This window comes from Zea mays, chromosome 8 (assembly GCF_902167145.1).
Source record: "Zea mays cultivar B73 chromosome 8, Zm-B73-REFERENCE-NAM-5.0, whole genome shotgun sequence".
Classification (NCBI taxonomy): domain Eukaryota; kingdom Viridiplantae; phylum Streptophyta; class Magnoliopsida; order Poales; family Poaceae; genus Zea; species Zea mays.
The window spans coordinates 75,646,515-75,667,335 of NC_050103.1; the positions used below are offsets into that span (position 1 = coordinate 75,646,515).

At 46.1% G+C, this 20,821-nt stretch overlaps 1 protein-coding gene and 1 non-coding gene across 4 annotated transcripts; both read left to right on the plus strand.

The window, feature by feature from the left end:
• Positions 1–9,351: 9,351 nt before the first annotated feature.
• Positions 9,352–14,339, plus strand: LOC103635383 (uncharacterized). 3 transcript variants are annotated; one of them, XM_008657848.4, is made up of 3 exons: positions 9,352–13,482; positions 13,560–13,698; positions 13,825–14,339. In XM_008657848.4, the coding sequence occupies exon 1, from the start codon at positions 9,540–9,542 to the stop codon at positions 11,592–11,594; it is 2,055 nt and encodes a 684-aa protein (XP_008656070.1). In that variant the 5' UTR covers positions 9,352–9,539; the 3' UTR covers positions 11,595–13,482; positions 13,560–13,698; positions 13,825–14,339. The 3 variants fall into 3 exon arrangements, with proteins under 3 accessions (XP_008656070.1, XP_008656068.1, XP_008656067.1); XM_008657846.4 differs by having other exon boundaries at positions 9,352–12,809; positions 13,146–13,482; positions 13,560–14,339; XM_008657845.4 differs by having other exon boundaries at positions 13,560–14,339.
• Positions 14,340–14,649: 310 nt separating this feature from the next.
• TRNAR-CCU (transfer RNA arginine (anticodon CCU)) lies at positions 14,650–14,722 on the plus strand. The gene has a single exon. It is a non-coding gene; the product is annotated as a tRNA-Arg (tRNA).
• Positions 14,723–20,821: the final 6,099 nt, after the last annotated feature.

Here is a 20,821-nt window from a genome sequence, read left to right on the forward strand (position 1 = left end):
GTGCCTTCTTGGAGTTTCTTCACTTGAAATCCTAAGAAGTACTTCAACTCCCCCATCATCGACATCTCGAATTTATGTGTCATGATCCTACTAAATTCCTCACATGTAGATTCGTTAGTAGACCCAAATATAATATCATCAACATAAATTTGGCATACAAATAAATCATTGTTAAGAGTTTTAGTAAATAAAGTAGGATCGGCCTTTCCAACTTTGAAGCCATTAGTGATAAGGAAATCTCTTAGGAATTCATACCATGCTCTTGGGGCTTGCTTGAGCCCATAAAGCGCCTTAGAGAGTTTATACACGTGATTAGGGTACTCACTATCTTCAAAGCCGGGAGGTTGCTCAACATAGACCTCCTCCTTGATTGGTCCATTGAGGAAGGCACTTTTCACGTCCATTTGATAAAGCTTAAAGCCATGGTAAGTAGCATAGGCAAGTAATATGCGAATTGATTCTAGCCTAGCTATGGGTGCATAGGTTTCACCGAAATCCAAACCTTCGACTTGTGAATATCCTTTGGCCATAAGTCGGGCTTTGTTCCTTGTCACCACACCATGCTCATCTTGCTTGTTACAGAAGACCCACTTGGTTCCTACAACATTTTGGTTAGGACGTGGAACTAAATGCCATACCTCGTTCCTAGTGAAATTGTTGAGCTCCTCTTGCATCGCCACCACCCAATCCGAATCTTGTAGTGCTTCCTCTACCCTGTGTGGCTCAATAGAGGAAACAAAAGAGTAATATTCACAAAAATGAGCAACGCGAGATCGAGTAGTTACCCCCTTTTGAATATCGCCGAGCATGGTGTTCACGGGGTGATCTCGTTGGATTGCTTGGTGGACTCTTGGGTGTGGCAGCCTTGGAGCTTGTTCATCTTCCTCATCTTGATCATGGGCATCTCCCCCTTGATCATTGCTCTCCTCTTGAGGTGGCTCAACTTCTTGATCTACTCCTTCATCATTTTGAGCCTCATCCTCATCTTGAGTTGGTGGAGATGTTTGCATTGAGGAAGATGGTTGATCTTTTGCATTTGTTGGCTCTTCGAATTCCTTAGGACACACATCCCCAATGGACATGTTCCTTAGTGCGACGCACGAAGCCTCTTCATCACCTATCTCATCAAGATCAACTTGCTCTACTTGAGAGCCATTAGTCTCATCAAACACAATGTCACAAGAAACTTCAACTAGTCTGGAGGACTTGTTAAAGACTCTATATGCCCTTGTGTTTGAATCATATCCTAGTAAAAAGCCTTCTACAGTCTTAGGAGCAAATTTAGATTTTCTACCTCTTTTAAAAAGAATAAAACATTTTCTACCAAAGACTCTAAAATATGAAACATTGGGCTTTTTACCGGTTAGGAGTTCATATGATGTCTTCTTGAGGATTCGGTGTAGATACAACCGGTTGATGGCGTAGCAAGCGGTGTTAACCGCCTCCGCCCAAAACCGATCGGAAGTCTTGTACTCATCAAGCATGGTCCTTGCCATGTCCAATAGAGTTCTATTCTTCCTCTCCACTATACCATTTTGTTGTGGCGTGTAGGGAGAAGAGAACTCATGCTTGATGCCCTCCTCCTCAAGGAAGCCTTCTATTTGAGAGTTCTTGAACTCCGTCCCGTTGTCGCTTCTAATTTTCTGGATCCTTAAGCCGAACTCGTTTTGAGCCCGTCTCAAGAATCCCTTTAAGGTCTCTTGGGTATGAGATTTTTCCTGCAAAAAGAACACCCAAGTGAAGCGAGAATAATCATCCACAATAACTAGACAATACTTACTCCCGCTGATGCTTATGTAAGCTATCAGGCCGAATAGGTCCATGTGTAGGAGCTCGATTGGCCTGTCAGTCGTCATGATGTTCTTGTGTGGATGATGAACACCAACTTGCTTCTCTGCCTGACATGCGCTACACACCCTGTCTTTCTCAAAATGAACATTTGTTAGTCCCAAAATGTGTTCTCCCTTTAGAAGCTTGTGAAGATTCTTCATTCCAACATGTGCTAGTCGGCGATGCCAGAGCCAACCCATGTTAGTCTTAGCAATTAAGCAAGTGTCGAGTTCAGCTCTATCAAAGTCTACCAAGTATAGCTGACCCTCTAACACTCCCTTAAATGCTACTGAATCATCACTTCTTCTAAAGACAGTAACACCTATATCCGTAAAAAGACAGTTATAGCCCATTTTGCATAATTGAGAAACGGAAAGCAAATTGTAATCTAAAGAGTCTACAAGAAAAACATTGGAAATGGAATGGTCAGGTGATATAGCAATTTTACCCAATCCTTTGACCAAACCTTGATTTCCATCCCCGAATGTGATAGCTCTTTGGGGATCATGGTTTTTCTCATAGGAGGAGAACATCTTCTTCTCCCCTGTCATGTGGTTTGTGCACCCGCTATCGATGATCCAACTTGAGCCCCCGGATGCATAATCCTACAAAACAAGTTTAGTTCTTGATTTTAGGTACCCAAATGGCTTTGGGTCCTTTGACATTAGACACAAGAACTTTGGGTACCCAAACACAGGTCTTTGATCCTTTGTGTTTGCCCCCAACGTACTTGGCAACTATCTTGCCGGATTTGTTAGTTAAAACATAAGATGCATCAAGAGTTTTAAATGAAATGTTATGATCATTTGATACAACAGGAGTTTTCTTCTTAGGCAATCTAGCATGGGTTGATTGCCTAGAACTAGATGTCTCACCCTTATACATAAAAGCATGATTAGGGCCAGAGTGAGACTTCCTAGAATGAATTCTCCTAATTTTGGTCTCGGGATAACCGGCAGGGTACAAAATGTAACCCTCGTTATCCTGAGGCATGGGAGCCTTGCCCTTAACAAAGTTAGACAATCTTTTAGGAGGGGCATTAAGTTTGACATTGTCCCCCCTTTGGAAGCCAATGCCATCCTTATGCCAGGGCGTCTCCCACTATAGAGCATGCTTCTAGCAAATTTAAATTTTTCATTTTCTAAGTCATGCTCGGCAATTTTAGCATCTAATTTTGCTATATGATCATTTTGTTGTTTAATTAAAACTAGGTGATCATGGATAGCATCGACATTAATGTCTCTACATCTAGTGCAAATGGAAACATGCTCAGCGGTAGATGTAGAGGGTTTGCAAGATTTTAATTCAACAACATTAGCATGTAATATTTCATTTTCACTTCTAAGGTTAGAAATGGAAGCATTGCAAACATCTAATTCTTTAGCCTTAGCAATTAATCTTTCATTTTCAATCCTAAGGCTAGCAAGTGAATCATTCAACTTTTCAATCTTAGCAAGCAAATTAGCATTATCATCTTTAAGATTGGAAATTGAAATATCACATTCATTTGAATCAACCTTAGCTATTAGACTAGCATTCTCATTTCTAAGGTTGACAATAGTATCATGGCAAGTGCTTAGCTCACTAGATAATTTCTCACATTTTTCTACTTCTAGAGCGTAAGCATTTTTAACTTTAACATGCTTCTTATTTTCCTTAATTAGGAAGTCCTCTTGGGAGTCCAAGAGTTCATCCTTCTCGTGAATAGCACTAATTAGTTCATTTAATTTTTCCTTTTGTTGCATGTTTAGATTGGCAAAAAGGATGCGCAAATTATCCTCCTCATCACTAGCATTATCTTCATCACTAGAGGATGCATATTTAGTGGAGGATTTAGCTTTTACCTTCTTTCTTTTGCCGTCCTTTGCCATGAGGCACTTGTGGCCGACGTTGGGGAAGAGGAGTCCCTTGGTGACAGCGATGTTGGCGGCGTCCTCGTCGGATGAGGAGTCAGAGGAGCTCTCGTCGGAGTCCCACTCGCGACACACATGGGCATCGCCGCCCCTCTTCTTGTGGTATCTCTTCTTTTCTCTCCTCTTTCCCTTCTTGTCGTCGCCCCTGTCACTGTCACTAGATAGTGGACATTTTGCAATAAAATGACCGGGCTTACCACACTTGTAGCAAATTTTCTTAGAGCGGGGCTTGTAATCCTTCCCCCTCCTTTGCTTGAGGATTTGGCGGAAGCTCTTGATGATGAGCGACATTTCCTCGTTGTCGAGCTTGGAGGCATCGATGGGTGGTATACTTGATGTAGATTCCTCTTTCTTTTCCTCTGTCGCCTTGAATGCGACCGGTTGTGCTTCGGGCGTGGAGGGGCCGTCGTGCTCGATAATTTTCTTTGAGCCTTTGATCATCAACTCAAAGCTCACAAAGTTTCCTAATACTTCCTCGGGAGTCATTAGTGTATATCTAGGATTACCACGAATTAATTGAACTTGCGTAGGGTTAAGGAACACGAGTGATCTAAGAATAACCTTAACCATTTCATGGTCATCCCATTTTTTGCTCCCGAGGTTGCGCACTTGGTTTACCAAGGTCTTGAGCCGGTTGTACATATCTTGTGGCTCCTCCCCTGGGCGAAGCCGGAAGCGACCGAGCTCCCCCTCGATCGTCTCCCGCTTGGTGATCTTGGTCACCTCGTCTCCCTCGTGCGCGGTCTTTAGCACGTCCCAAATCTCCTTTGCGCTCTTCAACCCTTGCACCTTATTATACTCCTCTCGACTTAGAGAGGCGAGGAGTATAGTTGTGGCTTGGGAGTTGAAGTGTTGGATTTGTTCGACCTCCTCCGAGTCATAATCCTTGTCTCCCTTCTTTAGTACCTGCACTCCATACTCAACAATATCCCATATGCTTTTGTGGAGTGAGGTTAGGTGATGCCTCATTTTATCACTCCACATAGAATAATCTTCACCTTCAAACATAGGTGGTTTGCCTAATGGAACAGAGAGTAATGGAGTGCGTCTAGAAATGCGAGGATAGCGAAGGGGCATCTTAGTATACTTCTTGCGCTCATGGCGCTTTGAAGTGGTGGAGGTCGATTCCGAGCCGGAGGTGGAGGGTGACGAAGAGTCGGTCTCGTAGTAGACCACCTTCCTCATCTTCTTCTTCTTGTCACCCATCCGATGGGACTTGATGGAGGAAGAGGATTCCTCCTTGTGCTTGTGGGCGGACTCCCTTGAGTGTGTTCTTCCCGAGCTTGTGGTCTTGTCGCCGGTCCCGAGATCCCTCATGGCGGATGCTCCCGACATCACTTCGAGCGGTTAGGCTCTAATGAAGCACCGGGCTCCGATACCAATTGAAAGTCACCTAGAGGGGGGTGAATAGGGCGAATCTGAAATTTATAAACTTAAGCACAACTACAAGCCGGGTTAGCGTTAGAAATATAAACGAGTCCGAGAGAGAGGGGGCAAAACAAATCGTGAGCAAATAAAGAGTGAGACACGATGATTTGTTTTACCGAGGTTCGGTTCTTGCAAACCTACTCCCCGTTGAGGTGGTCACAAAGACCGAGTCTCTTTCAACCCTTTCCCTCTCTCAAACGGTCACCTAGACCGAGTGAGCTTCTCTTCTCAATCAAACGGAACACAAAGTTCCCACAAGGACCACCACACAATTGGTTTCTCTTGCCTTGGTTACAATTGAGTTTGATCACAAGAAGAATGAGAAAGAAAAGAAGTGATCCAAGCGCAAGAGCTCAAATGAACACAAATGTTACTCTCTCTAGTCACTATTTGATTTGGAGTGATTCCGGACTTGGGAGAGGATTTGATCTCTTTGGAGTGTCTAGAATTGAATGCTATAGCTCTTGTAATGTGTTGAAGGTGGAAAACTTGGATGCCATTGAATGTGGGGTGGTTGGGGTATTTATAGCCCCAACCACCAAAAATGTGGCCGTTGGAAGACTGCTGTCACATGGCGCACCGGACAGTCCGGTGCGCCACTGGACACTATCCGGTGCGCCAGCCATGTCAGCAGACCGTTGTGGTTCAACTGTTGGAGCTCTGACTTGTGGGGCCTCTAGACTGTCCGGTGGTGCACCGGACAGGTCCTGTAGACTGTCCGGTGCACCAACTGCGCGTGCTCTGACTCTAGCGCGCACTGTAGCGCATTGAATGCGGTTGCAGTCGACCGTTGCGCGCAAAGTAGCCGTTGCTCCGCTGGCACACCGGACAGTCCGGTGTGACACCGGACAGTCCGGTGAATTATAGCGGAGCGCCCTCTGATTTTCCCGAAGGTGAGGAGTTGAGCGTTGAGTGCCCTGGTGCACCGGACACTGTCCGGTGGCACACCGGATAGTCCGGTGCGCTAGACCAGGGTGCCTTTTGGGATGTCTTTTGCTCTCTTTGTTTGAACCCTTTCTTGGTCTTTTTATTGGCTTATTGTGAACCTTTGGCACCTGTAGAACTTATAGACTAGAGCAAACTAGTTAGTCCAATTATTTGTGTTGGGCAATTTAACCACCAAAATCAATTAGGAAAAAGGTGTAAGCCTAATTCCCTTTCACTTCTGTTGAAGGGCTTAAAATCCCTAGCATCTTTGTTACTTCTTCAGTTTTTGACCTTTCAGCCTTATCTTTGTCAACCTTCGTTTCAACTAGCTCAACCGAAGGTGCCTTCGGCATTATAGTCGTCTCTTCAGTCCTCTGCACGGGAGGAACAGTTTCTCTTGATTCAGCAGCTGAAGAGGCCTCCCCGCCAAACTCAGGCACCACAGCCGGTTCAATGTAACACGACCGGTGGGTAAGTACCTTCATCTTTTTGCCCGCAGCCTTCGGCACAGGCTCAGCTGGGGCGGCCAAAGCAGCAACTTTTATCTTTTTCCCCTGTCCCCGCAGCGGGTAGCGGTAGTCAGGGTAGACGAAGCCGATGGCATCAAAAACTCTGTTCATTCTCTTTTTTCCCCGACCCCCGAAGGCTGCAGATAGCGCATTATCTTCTGCCTTGGAATAAGCTCCAAGCAGCTCATCACTTGTAGCTTTGATGCATTTCAGCCAGTCATCGTTTGGTTCATCGAACTTATCCCCATACCTGAACGTATACTTCAGCCGGACCAGATCACCTTCGCTAGACTTGGTGATGGTCTCCTTTGGCATTTCCCAGCTCTCTACAAGTGACCATACTCTGAATGCTATATGCTTTTGAATTAAATCTCTTGTACCAATGAAGGAGAAGACAGTACCGAATGCTTTCTGACACGCTTCGGCGGCGTCATCATTTTCGACCTTCGGCTTTCGGAGACCGAAGCGGGACCATATGGGGCACATGATAACCTCCTTGATGTCCTCCCTCGCTGTCAAGTCGTTCTTCACATAAAACCATTCTTCCATACAAGCTCCGGGCCATCTCTTCCGAAATGTTGGCACTGGGTGGCTTGCCTTGGGACGGGCGATAAACCCATAACAACCGAAGTTGTTGTGGTACTATTCTTTACTCATGGCCTTCGTCTCATACAGAAGTTCGTGCATGCTGTGGAAGCATTTCGCGCTTGGCTCTAACCCTTGGCTCCTTACTGCCCACACGAAAACCCCCATCCTTATTATGGCTTCGGGGGTGATCTGATGAAGGAAGATTTGGTAGGTTTTCAACACTTCAACTATAAACTTACTCAAAGGAAACCGAAGTCCAGCCTTGAAGAAGCTCCGATAGATCACAACTTCATTTTCTTCAGGGGCAGGGACGTTGTTGTCTCCGCCAGCCCTTACAATAGACATATCCCAAAAGTATCTTCTTCTCATGTTCTCAAGATGACTTTGTTTGATGGTCGATTTACCGAAAATCGAATGACTTGGTCTCTAGGGCCGATCCTTAGAATCTTCGCCCCCACTTTCAGTATCATAACTATCACTGTCACCGGTATCTTCAGACAGACCCTCCAGTATCTTCTTAGTAATCTTCTCTGTATTTGTTTTTGCCATTGACTCGATAAATCCAGCAATGTAAGGATTCACAGCCTTCTTCTCCTCAAAAAGCTTCTCCTCTTCAGTCAGCTTCGTCTCAGCAACAACCTTCTTGTCTTGAGACATTTCTCCTTCAGAAATGACGAAAATGCATCTTTTTAATCCAAGCTCAGAAACCTTGAAAAACTAGCAAGCGTTAGTGAGCAAGAGCTATGAAATTGAGGAAGTAAAGCAAATGGCACAAGCAATATATCAAAGATAGCTGGTGTGAGTTCTTATTTATATGCTCAGCACGCTCCAAATTGGGGGGCCCCGTCTGTCATTGACTGTTGCTATTCTAGCAAAGGGAAGGTGTTTTTTCGGCCTTTCGGCTTAAGGCCTTCGTCCATGTCGCAGTCAATTCGTTATCTTAAACAAATTAATACTGCGAGGGGCTACTATTGGCGGCATTCGTCCTCTGAAGGTCCTCAAAAACGTAATTTAACAATATCTTCCAAGTGTGACATATGAACAGGTACCTTCGGACTCGGGTTAAAAGCATATACAATGTAAAAAGCATGATCGTGACGAAGGTTGGAGTTGCTTCAAAGCTACGCGCAAGGGAGCTTCGGCTAAATAGCGGAAAAAGGAACCGACTTAAAGGGGAAAAGACTATCTAGTCCTCATAGATTTGTCTATAAGTCAATAGTAAATATAAAGGACATAAATTACATTCTCACAGGCTGCGTCCTGTGCCTATAAATAGACGAACAATACTCATGTACTGTTCACGCTGATTTGTATTCACTTGTGTGTTACTCTTGTACTTTTACCTTCTTTCAAGCCGAAGGTACATTTATAATTCAATATTGTTTTTACCTTTTTATGGTAATATGATGATGATGAATTAATAATATTATATGATTGTTTATGTTGTCTCTTATATTTCATATGTTTCTCTTTTCATTAACATATATCACAATCTATGAAGACATGTCTTTCAAAACCTTCGTCTAAAGATCATTATATTCTAAGGGAAATAATGCTTCGAATGACGAAGGACAATAACGTTTAACATTTTGTGTTGTCTTATTGTTAATTCATAGCATTTAAGAACAAGTGACCAACAAACATAAACACACAGGGACATTATTTGAGTGAGAAATTATATCTATACTGCTAGTCTGCCAGCTAGTCTGCTAGTACTTGCAAGCCAGGACGCAGGAGCAGAGGTGCTAGCCGTGTGGTGGAAGTGGAACCGGAGACAATTGCAAGCCAGCCAGCTAGAGCTAGGAGACAACCGCGAGAGGGACTGTCGTCTCGTCGTCAACCGAGGTCCGAGAGGGCGAGGCGGCTGTGGCTTAGCAGGCAGCACGCAGCAGCTGGGCAGGGGCAACTTGGGCCTTGCGGCTTAGCAGGCAGCACGCAGGTTTTGTGCGTTCAACTTGGGCCTTGGGCCGGAATCTGATCGCTGGAAGCCTAGAAGAGTGGAAGACAAGAACTAAAAGGTCCAGAACCGAATAGCCTAAACGGTATGAAAAAAACGGGATTTTTTCGAATCAAAACGGTAACCGCAAAAACGAAAAAAAAAACAGTCTGCTCGTTTTCGATACCGTTATCGAAGACAATCTAACCGTTTTCGTCCGGAAACCGAAACCCGAAATATACGAAAACGATCCGAAAAAACCGGTAGTCAGAACGGGACGGTACAGGATGGGATTTTTCGGTACCGTTTTCATCCCTAGCTCGAGCCAAGGAGTCCGGCGGAAGGCCGCCGGTGTGCGAAACAGCGTCAGCGTCGAGAGGAGAAAAAGTCACCGCGAGTCCAGGATCCATGCTGAGGCACTTGGTCCGGACGGGCCAGCTCGCCGACGCGAGGAGCCTATTCGACGCGATGCCGCGCCGCGACGAGGTCGCCTACGCGACTCTTCTCTCGGGCTATGCCGCGGCAGCTGACTTCCCGGGCGCTATGGCGCTCTTCTCCCGCTTCCGCGCCTCCTCCTCCCAGCCACACGACGCCGCGGATCCGTTCATCCTCAGCCCCGTCCTCAAGGCGTGCGCTTCCGCTGCCGCCAGCGCAGGGCTCCTCCCCCTCCCTCACGCCGCCGCGGCGGCCGCTCTGCACGCGTTCGCCGTCCGCTCCTCCTCCCTGCCGTCCGTGTTCGTCTCCACGGCGCTCGCGGACGCCTACGCCAAGGCCGGCCGCCTCGACCTGGCGCTGCAGGTGCTCGACGAAATGCCCAGCAGGAACGTGGTCTCGTGGACCACGCTCGTCGCCTCGCTGGCGCGTGCTGGCCGGCGGCACGACGCGCTCCGCCGCTTCGCCGAGATGCGGGCCTCCGGCGTGGCCTGCGACTCCCACGCCTGCTCGGCGGCTCTCACGGCGTGCGCCGACGCGGGGCTGCTGCCACGCGGCCGCGAGGTGCACGCGCTCTGCGCCAAGCTCGGCCTCGACGCCGTGCCCTTCGTCGCCAACGCGCTCGCGGCGCTGTACGCGCGGTGCGGCGATGTCGACCGCGCGCTGGCCGCGGTCGGCCGCATGGGCTCGCACGACGTTGCCGTGTGCACAACGCTGATCGCATCCTACGTCCAGACCGGCCGCACGGAGGAAGCCATCGAGGCGTTTGTGAGAATGCTTCGCGATGAGTCGTCAAATTCTGCTTCACCAAATGAGTATACGTTCTCTGCCGTAATTGCCGCGTGTCCAAATATGGATCGTGCATATCTTGGAGAGCAGTTACATGCACAAGCTGCACGGAGAGGGCTATCTCATGCCCGCTCTGTGGCCAATTCCCTTGTCAAACTCTATTCCCGCCGTGGCCATCTTTCAGCTGCTGATGCTATCTTCCGGGAGAGTGTCGTCAAGGATGTTGTCTCCTGGAGCACAATTATATCAGGATACACACAAGAAGGCCTCGCCGAGGAGTCTTTTGCCTTGTTCTCAGAAATGCGGCATCACAGTAGCTGCCCTCGGCCGAATGAGTTTACTCTTGCCAGTCTCTTCAGTGTGTGTGCAAGTGCTGCGTCGCTGGATACTGGACGCCAGCTGCATGCACTCGCTGTTGCTGCTGGGCTTGAACACCATGCAATGGTCAGGAGTGCGCTTGTTAACATGTATGGAAAGGGTGGTAGCATGTCAGATGCTAATGTCGTATTTTCCAATCGCACTAAAGATGATGTGATTTCATGGACTGCGATGATCGTTGGGCATGCTGAGCATGGTCACAGCAAAGAGGCTTTTGAACTGTTTGAGGAAATGTGCCGTATCGGGCTAAAGCCAGACCATGTTACGTTCATTGGTGTACTCACTGCTTGCTCTCACGCGGGGGAACTTGAGCTCGGATTGAGATACCTCAATGCAATGAACAAAAGCTATGGGCTGGAGCCTGAAAAGGAGCACTACGGTTGTGTTGTTGATTTGTTAGCCAGAGCTGGTAGAATACATGAGGCTGAGGAGTTGATTGGAAGAATTGCTGCTGAGGAAAGAGATGGTGTGGTTTGGACATCCTTGCTTAGGGCATGTGCTGCTCGAGGGGCAGAGGAAACTGGAAAGATAGCTGCAGAGAGGATGATGGAGGCAGAGCCATGGGGTTCAGGAGCACATGTGGTGATGGCCAACCTCTATGCAAGCAAGGGGCTGTGGTGTGAGGCAGCACAGGAACGCCATTTGATGAAGCAGAAAGGTGTTCTAAAAGGTGCAGGGTGGTCATCAGTCGAAGTTGGAGGGGACGACAGGGGGGTTGGAGTGTTTGTTTCAGGAGATCGGACAAATCCCCAAGACAGTGCCATCTACATGATGCTTGAGCTGATGTACTATGGAGCCGGAATGGTTCGACAAATCCCTGATCAGTTGGATTTAGGATCTGAAGGGGAGCTAACAGTTTACTAAGTCATCCTGAAAGAAGCACTGACTAAATAGAGAAATTTACATGGTACCTTGTCAATGATGGAACATCCATCGGAGGACAACATAAGGATACACATTGTATCCTGCTCTTCAGTTGCTTCAACTTCAAGCTATAATACCTGTCCATTTATTGTATCTATTGTTTTTTGTGGGTGGCTTTGCCCTATTCTAAATGCACCAACTGTTTTTTATTTAGCTATTTGATATTTTCCCTGCTGGACATAAATCACTACATTTATGGCTGATGTATTTCTACTAAATGGAACATAGTGTAGCAGCTCTAGAACATGGAAAACCTTAAATGCTTGTTTATGATTAATCTAACTCTTTTTTTATTCATGGCTGTTCAGATACTTCATGAAGTGAGAATAAAGCGGGATAGCAAAAGGGAGGTTAGTAGATGCATGAAATCCTTATAGCCCCAGCTTTTCTATAGGTACATTTTCTCGAGAGTTTCCTTTTCGCTGTGAAGGGCAGGCTTCGTGCTTGGTGCGAGTTGTCTCACTGGGTCACCAGGTCGCATGTTCGAAGCAGTCTCTTCGCATTTGTGGGGGGAAGGCTTGCCTCGGTTTACCCCCTTCCCCAGACCCCACTCATGTGGGAGACTCCGGCCCTGGGTCTGCCCCTTTTCGCTGCGATGTGAGTTTGGGTCATTAATTATGCAAGCTTGCACTGAATGGTGGTTCACTGTCTGCTTTTCCATCCTTTGAATTTTCTGTGAGATTTGCCTTTCCACTGCAATGTAAGTTTAAGGCCATTGATTGTGCAATCTTGCACTGGATGGGAGACTTGGATTTCTCCCATGGTATGGACTGGTTGATATGTATTATGTCATATAGCTGTATTGTGCCATTCTTGCCAGCCATGGGCGATTCAGTCATTTCCAGTACACCAAATCTTATAGTCAAGGAATGCAACAAAACTGTTTTCATATCAGAAGTAAGTCATGGCGCAGCCACAGCAGATAAATGACTAAATGGTGCTTGAGGCATACTCTGTACATAAAGGTCCTTCCTCACTTGATATGGCCTCTCCAGCAAAAGGAATAGATGTTGAAGCTCCTTCCTTGAGTGATAATGCACAAGGTTCATTGATGTGGATTGTGGAATGTCAATGAAGATGGTGTTGAAAAAGACGCAAATTTGGAAGAGGGCAATGCAGAAAGTTTGGCAATTTTTGAACATTTTTCTGATTCTGGTAATGATATGCAATCTGAATATACTGAAGTTGTCGCTCATTAGGATGATGCCTCGTTAGAAAAAAACAGATGACTTTCATCATAAGGCCTTATTCTGAGCATAGCCAACATAAATCAAAATGGGCATAATTTTTCTTACATGTATTTCTGCATGTGGTTGTTCAACTTATATGGTTCTTAAGACCCTAACACTGAGTAAATAAGTCGGAAGTGCTTATTTGTTCAACTTATGTAAGTGTTTGTTCAGTTTGAGGATACGGGCAGTGTCTGGCTATTGGCTAAAGCCAGACCATGTTACATTCATTAGTGTACTCACCGCGTACTCACACACGCAGGGGAAGTTGAGATCAAACTAAGATACCTCAATGCAACGAACAAAAGCTGCAGGTTGGAGCCTAAAAATGAGTACTACAGTTGTGTTGTTGATTTGTTGGGCAGAAATGTTAAGTTTTCCGGTGCTTCTAGGCCCATCAGTCACTAAACCAATAGAATCTAAGCAGACCTTCCTTCTTGCAACTGGTATTTGCTGAGCTGAAATGGTCCGCCATATCCATGATCAGTTGGATTTAGAATCTGAAGTGGAGCTAAACAGCTAACTGAGTAATCTCGGAAGGAGCACTTACTGCAAGGGAGAAATTTACATGAGGCCTTGCCATCGGAGGACAATATAAGGTCTGTTCATCTCATTTCTTTTGTGCTACTTCTTTGTGGGAAATCTGTATACTGATGCTGTACTGATCTGCCTACAGGTCTTCATAAGATATCTGCAAATCATTCAGAAATCTAGGGTGCGCTGATGACTTCCAGTCCAATCAAGTATTCTAAAAAAGAATTATGTCCCAAACAAACTACAATACCTGTGGCCAGTACAGGCTAAATCGTGCTCAAGTTAGTATCTGCATCAGATTTGTATTTTAGTCTACCAAACTGATATAACCTTGGTAGTTGGTACATTGCTCAAGTGACTTGGAGCAGAGCAGAATGTGAATATCTGCCTGATGATCCCTTTTACAGCAAAAGCATGCCAGAGTGTGTGTGTCGTATTCATTCGTTTTCCAGAAGGGAGCCCGGCCACCATATGGAAGGAAATTCACTCTTCATAGTCACAACAGCATCAGTGTATTCCGTGTTGCACGTACTGCTCTTTAAATCTGTACACTGCTAGTAAAATATTTCTTGACTGACTTGCTGGATATTCTTGTGCAGCCTGGTGATGTTTTCTAATGTTACAGTAATAGAGTTAATTTTCATCCCTTATGCCAACTGATCACATGTTACTTTACAGCATTGACGATAGAGTGATGTAAAGGTTAATGGTGTCGATTCTTTGTACAGCCTTTTTTTTACTTTTTTTTGTCTCTGTTGAGATGCCAAGTTTTGGTGTAAATTTTTAATGCCTGGTTTTCATGAGCTAGACTGCCACCAGAAGTCTGTTTTTTTATCATTTTGTGTGAAGTGTTGGTTGTGGACAAAAAATAAGTACATTAGTTTCATTAGTGAATGAATGGGATGTGGATATTCAAAGTGCATTCCATTTTTGTGTGTGTGCTATAACTTTTTTTGTGCCTAGTTTCATGAGCTACACGCAGCTACCATAAGCTTCCATCTACTTTGTGCATTACCCGTTGAAGAACCAAGCACATTGATTTCATCATGAGTAGTAGCTGAAATGGGATCTGGGTATGCAAAGCGTATGCGTAATTTTTGTCAGCACCGTTAATCCTCTTTTCGGATATGAACACTACATTATTCTTTACCTGGAAATCATGAAAGATGATAACAGGTCTGTCACTGCTGGGAGTAACACTTATAATGTAATGTATTAAACTCCTACAACAAGCGCCTGTAGCTCAGTGGATAGAGCGTCTGTTTCCTAAGCAGAAGGTCGTAGGTTCGACCCCTACCTGGCGCGTATAAATTTTGGTTTTTGCATTAGGTGTTTATATTTTAAAATTTGATTTTGTTTTACCTAACTGTTTGTTTTAAATTTTATTTCATTTTACGCATTTCATTCCAGTTTATATTTTTTTAATTTAGTTTTTTAGCTAACTCACGATTTTACTTCGATTACCTAACTCATGCCAGGTGTTCATTTCACTTTATATTTTAAAATTCAATTTTGCTTTATCTAACTCACAATTTTACATCAATTACCTAACTCATGCCATATAATATATATATATATATATATATTATAATTTAGAGAACAGATTTACGTTTATTGATAGGCTCGTTGGCTCGGCGAGCCGGCTCGCGAACCCGGAGCGAGCCGAGCCGAGCCGTTTTCTCGAGCTCGCCAGATGGGCGAGCCGAGCTCGGTTCGGCTCGTTTCCACCCCTACCTGTGAAGAACTGCGAGTTGATAACCGATAAACGTAGGGTCTCTTATGCAAAACATACACAGCAAAAGGGTATCATTGATTTTCGGTCGTCCTATCAATTTATGATGGGAGGATTAGGTCGGCCCGGTCTGAATCAGTATTCAACCGAGGCCGCACGATTTAAACTAACAGCTCAGATCTAAAACAATTATGGTGTTCTCCCATCCGTTCGATCTCACTCCATCGGTCCAGATTTGATCACGTGAAATGGTACGCGAGACCCAATCAAAACCGCCCCTATCCCGATCAACGGCTATCGCAGCCCTTCCCCAACCCCGGTACAGACTCACGGTGTCACAGCTCCATGAGGCGTAGCCATCGCTGGCGAGCAATTCTGCACACCATGGTGACACAAATCCTAATTCGCTACAACCCTACTTATTGAATGGAAGTGCACACACGTGAGCGGCATTCATACCTTGATTAACAGGTTGAAGACCCCTGCACGTAGTGTGCGGCAGAACCCGAAGTACGGTGAGCAGTTTCGGCGGTGCTGGCGACGGATTCTGAGTGGCCTGGCCTCAACCACTTTACTCCAAGCCAGAGGAATCCCAAAGGCACCACACCGAGGACTGGGTCGTCGGCGAGTCAAAGATTACCCGCGGCGGCGCCCTGCGCATGGTTTCACTCAGTCCCTCGTGCGACGCAAGTTCACGCGATGAAGGCGCTGGTGGTAAAGAGGATGCACCCAAGCGCAAGTACGGCTTTATATCATGGTGAAGATGGCGGCCAAGTTAACCACGTTGGAGCCCACAGATTTCGGCACGCCTCCGCCATGCGCGACAAGTCTGTTGTAGAGGAGTGGCTGACCGCCCGGTCCCGCAGGGCAGCGGGTGATAAAGTGTTAACGCGGGGAAGTAACAACCGGGCCCGACCAACCAGTGGCACACAATGAGTGGAGAGGGAGCGACTCATAGGTGGGACCCGCAATGTCAGCAAGCATGATTGCGGGGAAGGTGTGGCCGCGGACAACGCGTCCCCACGTGTTGGCGCGCAGACGCGAGGAGAGACGACCGAGTGGGTGACCGTTGGTGGGCTGCTTGGGATGAAGCCGGCCCAAGCACAGTTTTCCCTTTTTTCTGTTTTTCTCTTTTTTGTTTTATTTTACTTTTTATTTTTTTAGATTTCAAATTTGAATTCAAGTTTAATTGTAAACTTATACTCATTTTAGATGTACAAATTGAGTACACCAGTATGGGAGGGTTTTATGTATTTATACATTTATTTCTCTATTTTGTATAGTAATTTCCTTCCTTTTCTCCAAATTCTAGAATTCCAATTAGGTCTTTAAATCAAAACTGGGCTACTAATACATTTCTATTAATTTTTATTCTTATTGTTATCAAATGCACACACAAATAAACTCCAACAAGATGCATAAATTATCTTGGATGTTACTAGCTATTTAATCACTTGAAATGTAGTGGTTCACATGTGCTAATAGATAGAGGCAAAACATCTAAAGGATAAACATCTCCTTTCTTATACTTTTACAAATTGGGTATTACACAACAAGAGCAACAAATGAAACACAAATCTAACTCTCTCAAGTCACTAATCACTATTGATCACTTGTCTTAATTGTGGGACTTGTAGAGGATTGGAAGCTTGGAATGTGTCTTTCAAATGTATTCTTTGCTATTGTATTGAGTGTGTAGAGTGGAAAGCTTGGATGCATTTAATGGTAGTGGTTGGGGTATTTATAACCCCAACCACTATTCTAGCCGTTGGTTGGACTTTCTGTCGACACGTGCATCGGACAGTCCGGTGCGCACCGGACAGTCTAGTGCGTACCGAACACAACACTGTTCAGTGTCCGGTGCCTGCCATGTTAGTCGCCCGTTAGAGTCGACCGTTGGATTCGCCTACCCTTGTGGCGCACCGGACAGTCCGGTGGCACACTAGACATTCCAGTGGGGCCTGACGTTGCTGACTGCTTCTGAACTTCTGGCTAGTTCTAACACGGTGCAGTCGCGTGGCAGTCGACCGTTGGCGCAGATGACCGTTGGCCCTAGGCTCACCGGACAGTCCGGTGCACACCAGACAGTCCGGTGAATTTGAGCCGCGGAGCTTTGAGTTTTCCCGAGAGCGGCCAGTTCGTTGGGCACACCAGACAGTCTGGTGCACCACAGACTGGTGCAAGTCTCACTCGCCTTGTATTTATAGAATTGGCCAATGGTCCTTTTTTCCTTATAGATGTATATGAGCTTTATGCACCTGAGAAAAGATCAACTAGGCAAACTAGTTAGTCCATAAGGTTTGTGATGGTCGTCAAACACCAAAATTTATTATAGGAAATGATTTGGATTTCCTTTTCGCGTTGTTGAACTAAAAGTTCTTGAAGACGCCTGGCTTGCTTGGTCAAGCCCAAAGTTAAAGATACGGTGATTCCACATAGCACATATTTCCATCATTTTCAGCTCTGCTCCCAAAAGAGAAAGGGAGACTTGGATTTTGGTTGGCGTTGGTTTTTCCAAGGTCTTTTGAGAACGTAAATATGAACGGAAGTAGCATAGGACACCCACACTCGAAGAAATGGATCGATAAGAACAAACTGAACCTACACAGACAGAGAGATATTTACTTTTTCACATCTATAACAAAAACTAAAGGGCTGCATTTTCACATTTCTTTAAATGTAAAAAAGATGTAGAATTGAATAGCGCAGCTGTTTTGGCTCGCAATAAAGCAAGGGTCCTGATCGAGCAAGAATACGTCCTATCTATCTACCTCTCCAAACACAATATCTTGAGTACCTATGATGGTGACTACATCTACTGGCATGTGATGTTTGGACATAGAATCGAGTCCTTGTGAATGGGCAAACCAGGTGTGAAAGGGAAATAGGCTTACACCTTTTCCTAATTGATTTTGGTGGTTGAATTGACCAACACAAATAATTGGACTAACTAGTTTGCTCTAGATTATAAGTTCTACAGGTGCCCAAGGTTCACAACAAACCAATAGGAAGACCAAGAAAGGGTTCAAATAAAGAGAGCAAAATACTACCGAAGTGTGCCCTGGTCTGGCGCACCGGACTGTTCGGTGTGCCACCGGACAGTGTCCGGTGCACCAGGGAACCCGACTCCAAACTTGCCACCTTCGGGAATTCTAGGAGCCGCTCCGCTATAATTAACCGGACTGTCCGGTGTAGCACCGGACTGTCCGGTGCGCCAGCGGAGCAACGGCTACTTCGCGCCAACGGTCGTCTGCAGAGAGCAGTTAATGCGCTACAGTGCGCGCAGAAGTCAGAGCAGAGCCAGAAGGCACACCGGACACTCTACAGGACCTGTCCGATGCACCACCGGACTGTCCGGTGGGCCAGATGTCAGAAGCTCCAACTGTCAGAATCCAACGGCCGAGTGACGTGGCTGGCGCACCGGACTGTCCGGTGCGCCATGTGACAGAAGCCCTCACCAACGGTTCTTTTGGTGGTTGAGGCTATAAATACCCCCAACCACCACACTTCATTGCATCCAAGTTTTCAGCCTTCAAACACCTTACAAGAGCTATAGCATTCAATACAAGACACAATCAAAGAGATCAAATCCTCTCCCAAGTCCAAAGGTTATTCCAATCAAATAGTGACTAGTGAGAGAGAGACTTGTGTTCATTTGAGCTCTTGCGCTTGGATTGCTTTTCTTCTTCATTCTTTCTTGATTCCAACTCAATTGTAACCAAGGCAAGAGACACCAATTGTGTGGTGGTCCTTGTGGGGACTTAGTGTCCCGTTTGATTGAGAAGAGAAGGTCACTCGGTCTAAGTGACTGTTTGAGAGAGGGAAAGGGTTGAAAGAGACCCGGTCTTTGTGACCACCTCAACGGGGAGTAGGTTTGCAAGAACCGAACCTCGGTAAAACAAATCACCGTGTCTCACTCTTCATTTGCTCGTGATTTGTTTTCGCCCTCTCTTTCGGACTCGTTTATATTTCTAACGCTAACCCCGGCTTGTAGTTGTGCCTAAAGTTGTAAATTTCAGATTCGCCCTATTCACCCCCCGCTCTAGGCGACTTTCAATTGGTATCAGAGCCCGATACTTCATTAGAGCCTAACCACTCGAAGTGATGTCGGGAGATCACGCCAAGAAGGAGATGGTGACCGGCGAGAAGCCCGCCACAAGCCATGGGAAAGCTCCATCCGGGGAGTCCGGCAACAAGGTGAAGGGATCCCCTTCACACGACAAGTCTCGTCGAAGCGGCGAGAAGAAAAAGAAGATGAAGAAAGTAGTCTACTACGAGACCGACTCTTCATCGCCATCCACCTTCGGTTCCGACACGCCGTCCGTCACTTCTAAGCGCCATGAGCGCAAGAAGTTTAGTAAGATTCCCTTACGCTATCCTTGCATTTCCAAACGTACTCCTTTACTTTCCGTCCCATTAGGTAAACCACCCATGTTTGATGGTGAAGATTATAATATGTGGAGTGACAAAATGAGGCACCATCTAACCTCACTCCACACTAGTATTTGGGATGTTGTTGAGATTGGAGTACAGGTACCATCGCCGGGGGATGAGGACTATGACCCAGACGAAGTTGCCCAAATCCGGCACTTCAACTCCCAAGCCACCACTATACTCCTCGCCTCTCTAAGTCGAGAGGAGTATAACAAGGTGCAAGGGTTGAAGAGCGCCAAGGAGATTTGGGATGTGCTCAAAACCGCGCACGAAGGAGATGAGGTGACCAAGATTACCAAGAGGGAAACGATCGAGGGGGAGCTCGGTCGCTTCATACTTCACCACGGGGACGAGCCACAAGCAATGTACAACCGGCTCAAGACATTGGTGAACCAAGTGCGCAACCTCAGGAGCACCAAATGGGATGACCATGAGATGGTCAAGGTTATTCTTAGATCACTCGTATTTCTTAACCCTACTCAAGTTCAATTAATTCGTGGTGATCCAAGATATAAACTAATGTCTCCTGAGGAAGTGATAGGGAAATTTGTGAGCTATGAATTGATGATCAAAGGCTCGAAGAAAATCATCGAGCACGGCGCCACCTCTACATCCGAGGTGCAACCCGTCGCCTTCAAAGCCATGGAGGAGAAGAAAGAAGACTCTACACCTAGTAGGGTCCCCATCGATGCCTCCAAGCTCGACAATGAGGAGATGGCGCTCATCATCAAGAGCTTCCGCCAAATCCTCAAGCAAAGGAGGGGGAAGGACTACAAGCCCTGCTCCAAGAAAGTTTGCTACAAGTGTGGTAAGCCCGGTCAATTTATTGCAAAATGTCCATTATCAAGTGATAGTGACAGGGGCGACGACAAGAAGGGAAAGAGAAGAGAAAAGAAGAGGTACTACAAGAAGAAGGGCGGCGATGCCCACGTTTGTCGGGAGTGGGACTCCGACAAGAGCTACACCGACTCCTCCGACGAGGACGCCGCCAACATCGCCGTAACCAAAGGCCTCCTCTTCCCCAACGTCGGCCACAAGTGCCTCATGACAAAGGACGGCAAGAAGAAGAAGGTAAAATCCAAATCATCCACTAAGTATGCAACATCTAGTGATGAGGCTAGCTCTAGTGATGATGAGGATGATTTATTAACGCTTTTTGCCAACCTAAACATGCAACAAAAGGAGAAATTAAATGAGTTAATAAGTGCTATTCATGAGAAGGATGAACTCTTGGACTC